Here is a 14087-nt window from a genome sequence, read left to right as displayed (position 1 = left end):
ATCTCTCGGTGATATGTTGAAGCTTGTTGCATCCTAGAGCTTAACTTTTGGCTAAAGAAAGCAATAGGGTGGCTTTGCTGTGACAAAATAGCTCCAATACGTCGCCCAGATGCATCAGTTTCCACCTGAAACTCCTGACTAAAATTAGGCAATGCCAAAACAGGGGTAGAGATTAATCGAGATTTTAAAGTGTTGAAAGCATGTTGTTCAATTGCTGTCCATTTGAAGGAATCTTTGCGCAACAGGTCAGTTAATGGACCCGCAATAGATGCATAATGGTGAATAAACCTGCGATAATACCCAGCTAGCCCAAGGAAACTACGAACTTCTTTCACTGATCTTGGTGGCGACCACTGCTCAATAGTACTGATTTTTTCTGGATCTACTGAGAGGTCTTAAGCAAAGATGATGTGGCCTAGGTAATAGATAGAAGATTGACCAAACAAGCATTTTGAGCGTTTAGCCACAAGTTGATGTTGCCTTAACAACTGCAATACCGCTGCTAAATACTCCAAATGGTCACTCCAAGATGCACTATAGACCAATATATCATCGAAAAACACCAGAACAAAGCGACGCATATGTAGACGAAAAATTTCAGTCATAGTAGCTTGAATTGTTGAAGGGGCATTAGTTAATCCAAATGGCATTACTCAAAATTCATAATGACCGTCATGAGTACGAAAGGCTGTCTTAGCCACATCCTCAAGCTTGAGTTTTATCTTATGGTAACCTGATAACAAGTCCAACTTTGAAAAGAATTTAGCACCATGTAATTCGTCAAACAACTCATCAATGGTTGGAATAGGGAAGCGATCTCGGATTGTGATGGCATTGAGTGCTCGATAATCAACACAGAAGCGCCATGTACCATCCTTCTTACAGACTAACAACACCGGTGATGAAAATGGACTGGTGCTGGGCTGTATAACTCCATCTTTAAGCATATCTTTCACCATCTGCTCCATGACCTGCTTTTGGAAGTGTGGGTACCTATATGGTTTAACATTCACTGGTTGTGCCCCTGGGACGAGGTGTATCGAATGATCCTGAGCACGAGAAGGTGGCAATCCTGTGGGTTTCTGAAACACATCATGATATGACTCCAATAGACCACTCAAATTTGTGGTCATTTCACCTGCACAACTCCCTTCAGGAGTAATCATTGCCAGAAAAAAGAACGAAGCAATAGCATCAGTCGTTGTCATACGCCTTAAACTATGCAACTGAATTTGATGAGCATCAGTAGGTGGATCTCTCTTCCATAACCACTTAGACCCACATAAAGTAAATTCAAATTCTCTTGTTGCATAATCAGTTGTAACACGCCCCAATGTAGCCAACCATGCCACTCCAAGGACTACATCCGCACCTTGGAAAGGAAAGACATAAAGGTCCTCGACTATAGTACACCCTTGAATCAATACGGTGACTTGTCTCACCACACATTCACACGGGAGACTTTGCCCACTGCCCACCATAACTGCAAAACGGGGAATAACCTCAACCTTGAATTCTCTCCACGGAAGCGTCCAAACTCCACCGAAGGTGGTTTGTGACGGAAGTTAGGGGCTGTCGGAAAACGGTCATCATGTGAGTCCCTCTCCGGGCATTGGGTTTTGCTTCCCACCACTTCCAGTAACAAAGAGTGAATGTCTGCAAGAATGGAGTCGTTCATACCCTGAACTGATTCTTCAACAAGTGACTTGAGTCTTTGGTCATCCATAGAAGAACTCTGGATGAAAGCACCAATGTAACAAATTGACACAGTGAAGACTAACAACCTTATATTAATACTCTTTACTCAACTTACAAGTAGTATATATATATATTGAAGTTCCTAGAATCAGAAATACAATATTAAATTGCAGAAGTAATCAAACTAATGATAGATTGAGAGAAAGAGAGTCCAGTGATAACAACAGAAAATCGATCCCCTGCACTGCTCCACTTACGCTGCTTTATGCCATTTGCTCTGCCAATTTTACCTCCTTTCACGTGAACTTCCTCTTTTCCAAACGTAATCCCCAAGCCTTTTGGGAGGAATGACCTTTCTAGTTGTCTTGCGTGGCAGTCCCATGTGCTCATCCTGAGTGGCATCCCAGTCAACACTCGTCTCATTCACAACAGTGGCGGGCTTCATCACAAAGATCTTGGTGAGTAGAATACTATAGGTTATGGGCAGCAATAGAGGAAATAGGGTTTTTTTTAATTTTAAATTTTTTTCTTAATGTAATGGAAAATATTGGAGGGAAAATTAATGGACAAAAGTAGCGTTAAATTAGTAATTTTGCTGGACAATCGACTTAATTGTCATTAAAAAATATCTTTTAGCGTCTATTGTTTATTTGTCGCTAATATTTCAGCTTAAATAATTAATTAGCGGCAAATGATGAATTGTCGCTAAATAATTGCCACCAAATCCTATTTTGTTGTAGTGATTCTTTAAAACGAATGAGGTGTAAGTCATCATGCTAGGCGTGGGAAAGATTGCAATCTTTGGTCATGTGGTATCACAAAGAATGTCTCTAAAAAGACATGTTTTATACATACAAAAGTTTTATATATATATATATATATATATATATATATATATATATATATATGCATTTATTGTTGTTTATATAATTTTTCAATTAATTATTTATCCATGAAATTATGTACCCTTCAAGAACAAGATTATATTACAAATCACACTTTTTGTATTAAGGGCAACATGATCTTCCACTGATTATGTTGTTGCTTAAAGAAAAATTTTGATATAACTTTTGTCGTTTGGATATACAATACATATTCTATATCGATATATATTATGTATATAACATGTTAATATGCCATAATTTTTCGATCAAGAATATTCCATCATCTTTTGTTTTGATGATAGCTTCTTTTCATTCTAATTTAGATGATATAACACATTTCTTTCTTTTGTGGATTTTGAATTGACTAAAAAGGAGATGAGATTCCCTCAATTAAGTTTTCATTTCGTATTTGTTAACACTTGTATAAAATTAGTCTATATATATGATTGTGGGACTCAAAATTCATAAAACATTTCATTCTTCTAATTTAATGATATTTTTCAGAACCAAGTTTGTTCTGCCAATATCCAATTATAATGAACATATTTTCTAAGTTATAGAGAAAATTGATGTTTGTTTAAGCTGATTATAAAATTGAAAAAATGAGTTTACTCACTTCATTAATTAATTTGTTTCATAACTAAAAAAATTATAATGTTTATTACCGCTAATGATATTCATAAATTACAAAAACCTTTGTTTATTCACTTTTCTACTAAAATGACATATCTCCTCAATTCCTTTCTATGATTCTATTCAATACCTCTACATTTAGTTTTCGCAAACTATAATGAATTTAGATTTTAGTCTATCATTTACACATCAACTATTCAAGATTTGCACGTAAAACATTTTTATGGTAACATATGTTTTTTCTTTATTTGTGGTTGTACACTTTTGGTAACATAGACATACTCTAATTTTTTTAAAATTAATAAGGAAATACTACTGTATTGCTTTGTTCTTTTTATTAGCGGGTTGATCCATTTCACGACATACAATTCTTTTTATCTATTTATTTTGCTAAATAAACATGTCTCCTCAATTCCTTTTTACTTAATTCGTTATCTCTCTTTTTAAGACTTCTTTTCATTTTTCTTTCATTTATATCATATAACAAATTTACTCAAAATTAAGTCATTTATTTATTTGTACATATTATGTATTTAAAAACTCATTTATTTTATAATTATTTAACATTGAAAATGAGGGCAAAAATGAAAGAATTTTTCAACATCTCTCTTAATTTTGGACCAATTCACTTATTTTGAACTATGACAAAAAGGCTTCAACAATTTAACTTATTTTGAAATAGAAGGAGTATGTATTATTTATTAAAACTTGAGATTTTAAAAGTTTTGTACTAAAATAATGAAATTTTTTTCTTCTAACTGTTTCGTAATTAAATAAAATGACCACAACAAAACATACAAAATACACACTAAAATGAACTGAATTATTATTTTAGTGAAATATATTGAGTAAGAGTCTGTTTGGATGAACTTTTAAGTTGGTCAAACTACCTTAAAAGTCAGTTTTTGACTCATTAGAGTGTTGGACAATTATCAAAATAACTTATTTTAAGTCAAAAATGACTTATTTTAAACCAAAAGTTAAAAGTTAGGTAATTGGGTGTTTTTTTTTCAACTTAAAAGTCATTTTATATTGACCAAGTGTATTACGTTTTTGCCCTTAATTCTTTTATTACTTTTTATTATTATTATTATTATTATTATTATTATTATTATTATTATTTATTATTATTATAATTATTATTTTATTATTATTTTTATTTTTATTATTATTATTTTTATTATTACTATTTATTAATATTATTATTATTATTTTATTATTATTATTATTATTATTATTGTTTTATTATTTTTTATTTTTTTATGTTTTTATTGTTATTATTCTTATTTATTTTTTTTTTATTTTTTTAAATTATTATTATTATTATTATAAGTTGTGCATATAAAATTAACTTAAATAATAAATTTAAATTCCTTTTATAAATAATTTGTGACGATAAGAAATATGTGAATGACCGGAAATACTATTACTTATTGATGTAAAATATAAATTAATTTTGTTTAATTTTTTCAAGTATAAAAACCATAAATTAAATAAATTTTTATCATGTCAACGACTTTAAGGGTATTTCAGACATTTTGATCAAAAAAGTGTTTGTCAGCACTTATTTGTCAAACACATCAACAACTTTTTTTCAAATGCAACACTTTTATCTAGACATATAACTACTTATTTAAAAATAAGTTTCAGCACTTTAAAAGTTGTTCTTTTAAGTCAATCCAAACGGGCTCTAAATATAGATAAACTTTTTTAATTTGTGTGAATACAAAAAGAAATTATAAATAATTTCAATATGATATAAAAACAAACAATAACAGAAACTCTTATATACTAAAAGTCCTACTTATTCTTTTTCTCCAATTCTGTGCTTTTTTTGTCATTATTTAAATTGTAATTTTCTCTAAATAGTTATACTTTTAGTGAATTTTGTAACTCCTCAAGAGTTAAAATATTCACTATTTATTATTTGTACAATTATTCTTTGATAATTAAAACAAATAAAAATGACTATAATTTTGTATCGAGTTGTTTGTTGAAATATTAATATTGGTTGCTTTTCAATTTTATTATTATAATTTTTTATATTTATATTTTATGTGATTAAGATAGTTAGTCGTTCTTTCCTTTGTATTACTATTGACATGCTTTTTGTAATTTTCATATTTTAACTTGCATAATTTTCTTTAAAAATAAAGAATTTTATAAAAAATTATATACCTAACAAGTATGTTTTTTTTGTTAAATAAATCATATTGAAGAACTATATTTAAAAAGCTCTAAGTTCAGTAGTTCCTTCTATAAAAATAAGCATCCATACTTTAAAAAACAAGGAGGACAGATTATATACGTATTTGCTTTCCATATACAACAAAATAATACGAAACAATATGTTAGTGAAAAAATTTACAAGATAATAAAATTGCAAAATTACAATTGAAAATAAAATAAAGAAATTAATCTCTTCAGGTTGAGGCGCGGATATCTCGCTCTCTTTAGGGAGATTCAAGTCCACTGCAGCAAATGTTTTCACCGGTCCAGCAGTAGTCCTCTTTGACTTGTCCCCTCCAGAATACAACAACCTTCACAAAGTATAACTCAACAACTCTGGACAAGAGTTGAGTCCAAAGCTCCACAAAAAAGAACACATCCCTTCAACTAATAAGAACTCCCTTTTAGACTAACTCTTTCACTCTTTGTTTTCTCTTGTGTTTTGTGTGTACCAAACCAAATGAAGACCACCACTATTTATACTACAAGAAGTCTTCTTAGCAATGAATAGGAAGATAATGGAGGTAGTAAATAATGAAGATAATGGCCTTAGGAGTATATAGATTACATATGTTACAATAGGAGTTACATAGGTTACAAAGAGTAATGGAGAAATTAAGAATGAAATAAAGTGATGGACAACCAATGCTAATGGATGATGTAGAAGTTATCCATTCCAATGTTTATTGGAATGTTTTTATCTCACAATGAATTCAACTAATAAAGCCAAAAGTAATGGCACTACATGACTACCAAGTCAAAGATGAATGCCTACCAATGGTCATTCTTATAACTCCAAAATAAAGCAATTTAATATGTTAAATATTAATATTAAAATGCTAATAACCTAACACAATATCTTACAAAATTGAAACAATTATTATAAACATTTTATAGTTTTATTAAGTATTGTTCATATTTCTTCTTTTTTAGTAAGTGCTAATTTATAAAAGAAATTATTTTTAAAATAATTGTTAGTTCACGCGAACATAAGTAGTATATAATAAATCAACATATATCTAATAATTGATTTAACATCAATTGGTCTATTATTACATTTAATTTAAAATGTGAAAGAGGTATAGTTTCTCAAATTCAAAACGTTGAGGGTGTAAATTACAGTGGGGTTTTTCTAAAAGCAAATTAATTGAGTAATTTTACAAGGAAAAAAAATTACTGACTTTTATGTATAATTTCTCGTTTATAAGATAAGAATTGAAAGTAATCTCCCACTGTTGCTATCACATGAAACGTGAAAGAAAGTAGTTATATTTACTGTTTTTTTTCCTTTTGGCAGAAGAATGGCTAATTAATTAAATATTCTTGTCATTATTTATTGAGTGGAGAATATATATGGTCATTAATTCATTCTAAGGTGGAGTTAAGGTTAGGAGTTTGGAGGTTTTAAATTAATTTTATTTGGAAGTTCACGTGTTAATATATATGTATATATATTTGTTTATTTTTCAATATAAATATAGGATCTATGAAAAAATTAATGAGTTTATCCGAACTGATAAATCACCACCTATCTCCGTCTCCGTCCACTTGATTTTTTGTCTGAAAAGGCTTGTAGGTATGTTAATTTTTAGGGCAAAAATTTCTCTTTAAGGGTGAAAGAAAAGAAATTAAAGGGTAAAAAGTATGAAATTTAATATTTTTATGAAATTATTTCTTAATGTTTTAAAATTTTTATTTATATTACACACTTTTAACTCATTAATTGAAGGCCATTAATTTCTACATTTTAAAAATATATACAATAAATCACTTCATTTTCTAACAATTGATTTAACATCTCAAAATGTGTAAGAGGTATAATAATTACTCAAATTCAAAATGTAAAGGTGTAAAGCGTTTTTTTAAAAAATAAAAAATCTCTTTTTAATATAAAATAAAATTTAACGACTTTACTGAGTAATAATTTTTCGTATTTACTGTCATTTATAAAACACATGAAACAAACGTGAAATATAGCAGTTATTCAGTGTTGGCGAAATGCCTAATTAATTTATTCGATTCTTAAGAAAAATCAACTTCCTGTAAGTTTTCCTTTTTCCCTTTTTAGTTTTAATGGATTAGTATAGTAAGATTATATATCCTTTGTTGAATTCATTAATAATTAGTGAATGATAATTTATTTAATTGCAGGAAAATGATGAGTTTGTTATAATTAGTGGAGAATGGGGAATGTGATGGGTACATTATTATCAGGTTTTGGTGATATCTTTGGCAAATTGTTTGGTCATCCACTTGATTTTTTGTCTGGAAAAACTTGTAGGTATGTAAATATTTTGGGCAATAATTAATCATATTCATTCTTTTTTTTTAAAAAAATCATATTTTAACATAGTTAATTAATTGATTAACATAATTTCAGTACAGCATGTGCCCGAACATGGGATTTTCTTTGTTATATAGAAAATTTTTGCATCCCTCAACTCTTGAAATCAGCCATGGTGTCAATCCTCTTATACTTTGGTTAGTTTCTTAATTTCGCGCTATTATATTATTCTGTTGTTGTTTATTTTCTTTTTAGGTTAGGTTTGCACCGGTTCTCTTATTAATTGTTATGTTTTCTTTATTTTTTTTAAAACCTAAAATTGTTGCAATTGAATCGAGGATCTTTGTCGAGGTAATAGCAAAGCCTCCTGCGTATACTCTATCCTCTTCGAACTCTATTCGTGAAATTTTCATTGCGTTTGTTGTTGGAAAATAGACTGATTGAATATGACTTCTTATGTAGAAGGTTTTTAATGTTAAAGTAAAAATGATATCAAGGAATATTTAAACTTCAATTTCAATTTGTCTTAGTTACTTTTTGATTCATTTTATTTGTCTTAGTTACTATTTGCATAGCAAAAGAATATTTACATTTTATTTTAAAAAGTTGAAGATTCTATGTCCGTATTTACACCAAACAGTTGTTAGTTTGATTCTCCTACTCCGAATCAAGTCAAACAAATCGAAATAGAAGTAGTAACTAACTTGATTTATCCTTTGTTTATTTGCAGTTTTCTTGTTCCTCTACTTGCTTTACAAGTTGGGAATTTGTCAGTGTATTTGTCACATACTTTGTATAACTACATGGGCATGTTTCTTCACTTGCTTTTCAGCCTTAGATTGTTGTTGCACTTGCATTTGTTTCAACATTCAGAAACTTCTTCTTACACCTAGGCATAATAGAAGAAGAAGAAGAAGACATCAAAAAGATATTGAAGAAGCACTTGTTGATATTTCTAGTAACTCTAGTGAATCACAAGGCTCTATTAAATTTGATGACACAAAAAGAAGAAAATCATTGAGGGAACATAGAAAAGATCATATGAGAAAGTCTTTGAGGCCAAAGAGTCATCATATGCAAGTCCAAATTGTTAATGATTCAATCCATCACCACAAGAAGAAGTTCAAAAATGGTCCTATCGATGATCATATTCGAGTGAGTAGAAGAACAAAATTTGCACAAAAGGGTATGTTCGTTAAGGGTTCAACACGTTCACGAAGGAGAGTATAAAAGACGGGGGTTCTCAGACTCTTCAAAAATCTCACAGGGTGTGTGTTTTATCTCACAATATATATAGTTTTGGAGAGTGAACAATATAGGTTTTCAATTCTATGGTCTTCTAAATCTTGTAAATTCTGAAGTTTTCGCCTAATATATTGTATAACTTGTATACTCTGATAGTGTAAAGAATTGTAATTCATTTAATATTGTTTTAACAAAGAATTTGGTTTGTATTTTATGATAATAGTCCACATTTTTTTTTGTTGACAATAATCTGTGCTAAACTCTCCTCTGTTTCCTCCCTCCAAATACATATTAGAATTAATGGTGTGTATCATTTTTTATTTCTTAACCTTTGATCACCACTTCTCGTTTACCTTGCTCAACGTGGAGGCTAAACACACATGTTGTGCCTTCCCTAGGCGTTCAACGAGTAAGTCTTTGAGTTGTTCCTTTGTTCTAACATGAAGAGTTCTTTTAATCAGCTCTTGATGCAATTTCTATGACACCAACGAATAACGTAACCAAACTTAATAATGTATCTAGTCATCGATATCCTGGCTTGTGGTTATGAAAAGTAACATAAAATCTGGTCATGATCCTATTGTGTTGACATGAACAGGCCTAAACAAGTACGCTTCTGATGAATTTGAGAGGAATATTACTCATGTGAGACACACTTAGTTTGTGCATAAATTGACTACATAGCCAATGTTGGGCATCGATATAGTGAGATAAGCTAATTTGTATAGCTTTATCAAAGTGAAAAGACTCCACAATATATGGTAAATTAGATGGATTCACAAGGGATGAGGAGGAAATAATGATAACAAGGATGCAGATTAATGAAAACAAGATCAATGATAAAAGATGTAACAACTCGGACTTTTTATCGGGTTTTAATGGTGTGAACAAAAAATGGAGGGTTGTGACTCTACTGAAGGATTGTAACTATGTCAAAGGATTGTGACCTTTATGAAAGGTTGTGTCCTTTCTAAAGGCTTGTGACCGTTTGAAATGTTGTGGTTATTTGTTTTTTCTTTTCATCTATTATTGTTTCTGATTTGCTAATCTGAATACAGAAGTCAACAAAGATTTGAATCATTCTATGTATGTAACATGACCTGAACTCAATTAAGTTGATAGTATCTAGGTAAAGGTCAAGTCTTAAGTGGGGTTTGAACCGAAACTTCAGGTTCGCATGGACACTCATTATCTCTGAGCCAAAGACAACTTTTTTCAGTACAGAATTTGACATATATATACAACGAAAATTTTCGTTGAAGGATGTCCACACTCTTGGGTGGCTATAGCTCTACCATTGGTGGGAAGTGTGTTAGGATGTGAATTAAGGTCATGAAGAACCTCTGGCACAAAGTCATGTTGCTGGCTTATCTATCGATTTAGTTTTAATATAAACTTATATACAAGATAAGGTCAAAATTCAAACGATCATATTTCCCCGCTCAGCCACTGTACAAGGTCAACTTCAAAGCATATCTCCTACAATTTCTTCATGTTCATTTTCAAAATTATCTTCGTCACTCGAGTTGCTTAGTGTTTGTTCTTTCATATAATTAATTGATCAACATGATTTTAGTACAGCATGTGCCCAAACATGGGATTTTCTTTGTTACATAGAAAATCAGCCAGGTGTCAATCCAGTTTCTTAATTCCTTACAATCTCTTATATATATATATATATATATATATATATATATATATATATATATATATATATATATATATATATATAATTATTACGTTTTCTTTTTTTGTTAAAACCTAAAAAATTGAGTTGAGGGTCTTTCTCGAAGTGATAGCAAGGCATGCATATACTCTATCCTCTCCGGATCCCATTTGTGTAATTGTTGTTGAGAATAGACTGATTGAAATGGCAAAAATATAAATGAGCCCAAACTATAATAGAGAATGAAATCAAGATATTTTGCATTATTTACCCTTTTGATTGTCTCAGTTGAATTGTTATATTTTTCAAACGAACTCATATATACTCTCTCTATTTCAATTTATTATGTATGTTAGAATGACCAAGATTTTGATAATTGACAAATACAGAAATAGATGAAAGAAACAGGTTGTAGAGACGTGTTCCTTACAGAACGAATCCGACTTGGATAAGTAGAACGTCAACCATGTGAATTTAGAAGTTATAAAGCTGCGGAATTATTAGTTTTTCGACAAGCAACAAGTACAAAAAGTTTCCTTTTATAAAGGAGTTCAAAGCCAAGTGAAAGAAGGAAAACTAATTCCTATTTAAGGAAATTGTGCTTTCTTATTTATTTAAGGAAATTCTGTAGAAAAGAAGTCCAAGTAGAAGTCAACAAAGATTTGTAGAGGGCAAATACGAGTTGAATTATACAAGGATTTGTTGAAGTTCTGATCTATAAATATGGAGCTATTTGCATCAAAAAAATTGCGCACTTACATAGAGAGAAGATCAAAACACGATCAAGAATTTTGAAAGAGTTTTGAGATTTATTGGGAGTCTAGCAATTTGTGAGAAAAAATTGTAAGATTGTATCCAAGATTCTTGTTTACAATTTGAGTTTTGTGAGTAGGAGTTGTTCGAGAAGTTGTAGAATTGAAGAACATTGGAAGATATAAAATCGGGGGTTTTGTGTCTTTGGGTAGCTAGAAATTAGAGTTTATAATTTCTTAGCTAGGAATTAGAGTTTATAATTCCTCTAGGAATTAGAGTTTATAATTCCTTAGGTTACATAGCTTTGTAATCTTTTGTTGAGACTTGAAATCTAATAAAATGGAGTTAAATCCTATAGAGGTGTAGGTCGTAGTTTTTACCCATGTGAGTTGGGGTTTTCCGCGATAAAGTATTGTGTCATTATTTTATTTACTTCACAAAACGTAACTATTGTAATTTCTCAAAGGAACATATAAAATAAACCTGTTCCTAAGGCGAATTTGGGGGTCAGAATTCCAACAATTGGTATCAAAGCAGGTTATCTTTGAAGACTCTAACAACTCAAGATAAGATCATAGTGAATTTTGCACCTCCTCTTAGGTATGGTCAAGGGCAACACATCAACAGACCACCATTATTTAATGGAGAATACTACTCTTAGTGGAAGACAAGAATGGAAGATTTCATTCAAGCTGAAGATAACCAACTATGGTTAGAATTACTAATGGACCATTAATTCCTACTATTACTGATAGTGAATGGAATAATGTACCTAAACCTACAGAAAAGTACGTACAAGCCGATTACAAAATGTTAGGAAATAAAGCAAAAGCTAAGTGCATTCTAGTATGTGGATTAGGACCTGATGAGTTTAACTGTATCTCTAGTTGTACCTCTACAAAACAAATATGAGACTCTTTAAAAGACGCTCACGAAAGTACAACTCAAGTTCGTAAATTCAAAATTTCCAAACTTTGTTCTGAATATGAAGCCTTTAAGATGAAATTCGGAGAATCACTTCAAGATATGATCACCAGATTTACCACTGGTATAAACGAGTTAATATCCTTGGGCAAAGTATACACCACTGAGGAACAGGTAGACAAAGTACTAAGGACTTTGTCTAGATCACAGGAAATAAAAGTTACTGTAATCAGAGAAGCCAAAGATCTAACCAATATGACTAATGATGATTCTAGACCTAAATAAGTGTAAATAACTTGTTTAAGAAGTATTAGAACCAAAACGCCAAGAAATGATCATGACGTCTGGAAACTAGCGAAATTGAATAAGTGAACGTCCTTAGATCTTGTGAAGGTTTGGGAGTGTTGTATGAAGTCTAAAACTTGTAAAAAGACTTTTAAATAGATAAAATAATGTATGTAGGGTCAAAACGCCCAGGTCCGACCCCCCAAGGATTGCCCAAGGGGTTTACGAAGGGACCCCACTTTGGATCAAGTAAGCTGCCAAGAGGCAGAAAGCTTTTTCTCTTGGAGGGAGCCAGTCCGCGTCGCGAACTTGGCACACCCAAGGCCAAAAGTTTGGTCTGCGACGTGCACACGTCGCAGACTCCTCTTGTTTGAAAATTCTTTTTGGAAATTTTGCGGGAGCAGCTTCATGACGCAGACTTGTTCCTCGACGAAAAATCTAAAATTTAAATTTGAGTTTGACTTCATTAAAGGGTCAACTTAAGTGAGGGTCTTTTGGGTATTTTAGAGGAGGGTTATATATTGATTTTAAATCAGTTTTCACCACAATTTTCCACCAACACCAAAACCCAAATCAAACCCAAAAGCTCTCACCTCTCTCTACTTTCCTCTCCATTCATCCTCGATTGAAGAAGTTTTGTAGGTTGAAGAAGAAGATCAAATCCTCCAAGATTCTACTCAATTTCGTGGTACTTCATCTTTAAGGTATAATTTCTTTCACTCTTGGAATTCTTTTTCCAAAGAGGTCCCTCCAAAAAGATGATTTCTAAATCCCTCAAAACTAGGATTTTTCTCCTCACATGGGTATTCTTTGAAAAACCAAAATTTTTAATCAATTGTGTTGGTTATATTGCCAAAACGAGAAAGCTATTTAAGCTTTCTATGTGAGGAGTCTATATAAACTCCACATATGATATGCGAGAAATCTATGTATACTTCACTACGTAAAATTTTTAATTATTTTGCATTTTTGACTTATGATGTACTATGACGTATGCTAAGGGCTTGTCTAAGTCCTCTTCAAGGATAAGGACGCCAGTTACGCCTAGTGGATACTTTGGATCGTAACACTATAATAAATTTAAAAAATTATTTTTTTGAATCTATTAGACAATTATAAGTTATAACTGTCATAAACCATTTCTTTTGATAAAATCATAACTGTTATAAACATACTTGTATTATAGTGAATGTCTAATTATGTGGAGTCCTTTTAGGATATGGTTAAGAATCCTACTTGGGATAAAGTTAGGTTTCTCTTATAAATAAAGGGTTTTCCTTCATTGTAAAGAAGATCAATGAAATCTGAATATACTTCAAGATGAATAAGAAATCTTTTCTCTTCTCTCTATTTTATTCTTCTTCTTGTTTATATTGTTTCATAATATGTTATCAGCATGATTGTTCTATTTTTAAAGAATTGTTATAGAAGATGGCAAAAGTGCAAAAGAGATCTTGAATAAGTTATGCAATAAAATTCATATATC

At 30.8% G+C, this 14087-nt stretch overlaps 1 protein-coding gene across 1 annotated transcript; it reads right to left on the bottom strand.

Moving 5' to 3' along the window:
* Window positions 1–653: 653 nt before the first annotated feature.
* LOC138339194 (uncharacterized) lies at window positions 654–2143 on the bottom strand. Its single transcript, XM_069290777.1, has 3 exons — window positions 2051–2143; window positions 1456–1735; window positions 654–1372 (listed from the first exon to the last, which is right to left on the bottom strand). Exons 1-3 carry the CDS (start codon window positions 2141–2143, stop codon window positions 654–656), a joined length of 1092 nt encoding a protein of 363 aa, XP_069146878.1.
* Between the last annotated feature and the right edge of the window lie 11944 nt (window positions 2144–14087).

The sequence above is a fragment of the Solanum lycopersicum genome, chromosome 11 (genome assembly GCF_036512215.1).
Source record: "Solanum lycopersicum chromosome 11, SLM_r2.1".
NCBI lineage: Eukaryota > Viridiplantae > Streptophyta > Magnoliopsida > Solanales > Solanaceae > Solanum > Solanum lycopersicum.
The sequence above is the reverse complement of the archived record's forward strand: the minus strand, read 5'-3'. Positions and strand labels throughout refer to the sequence as shown.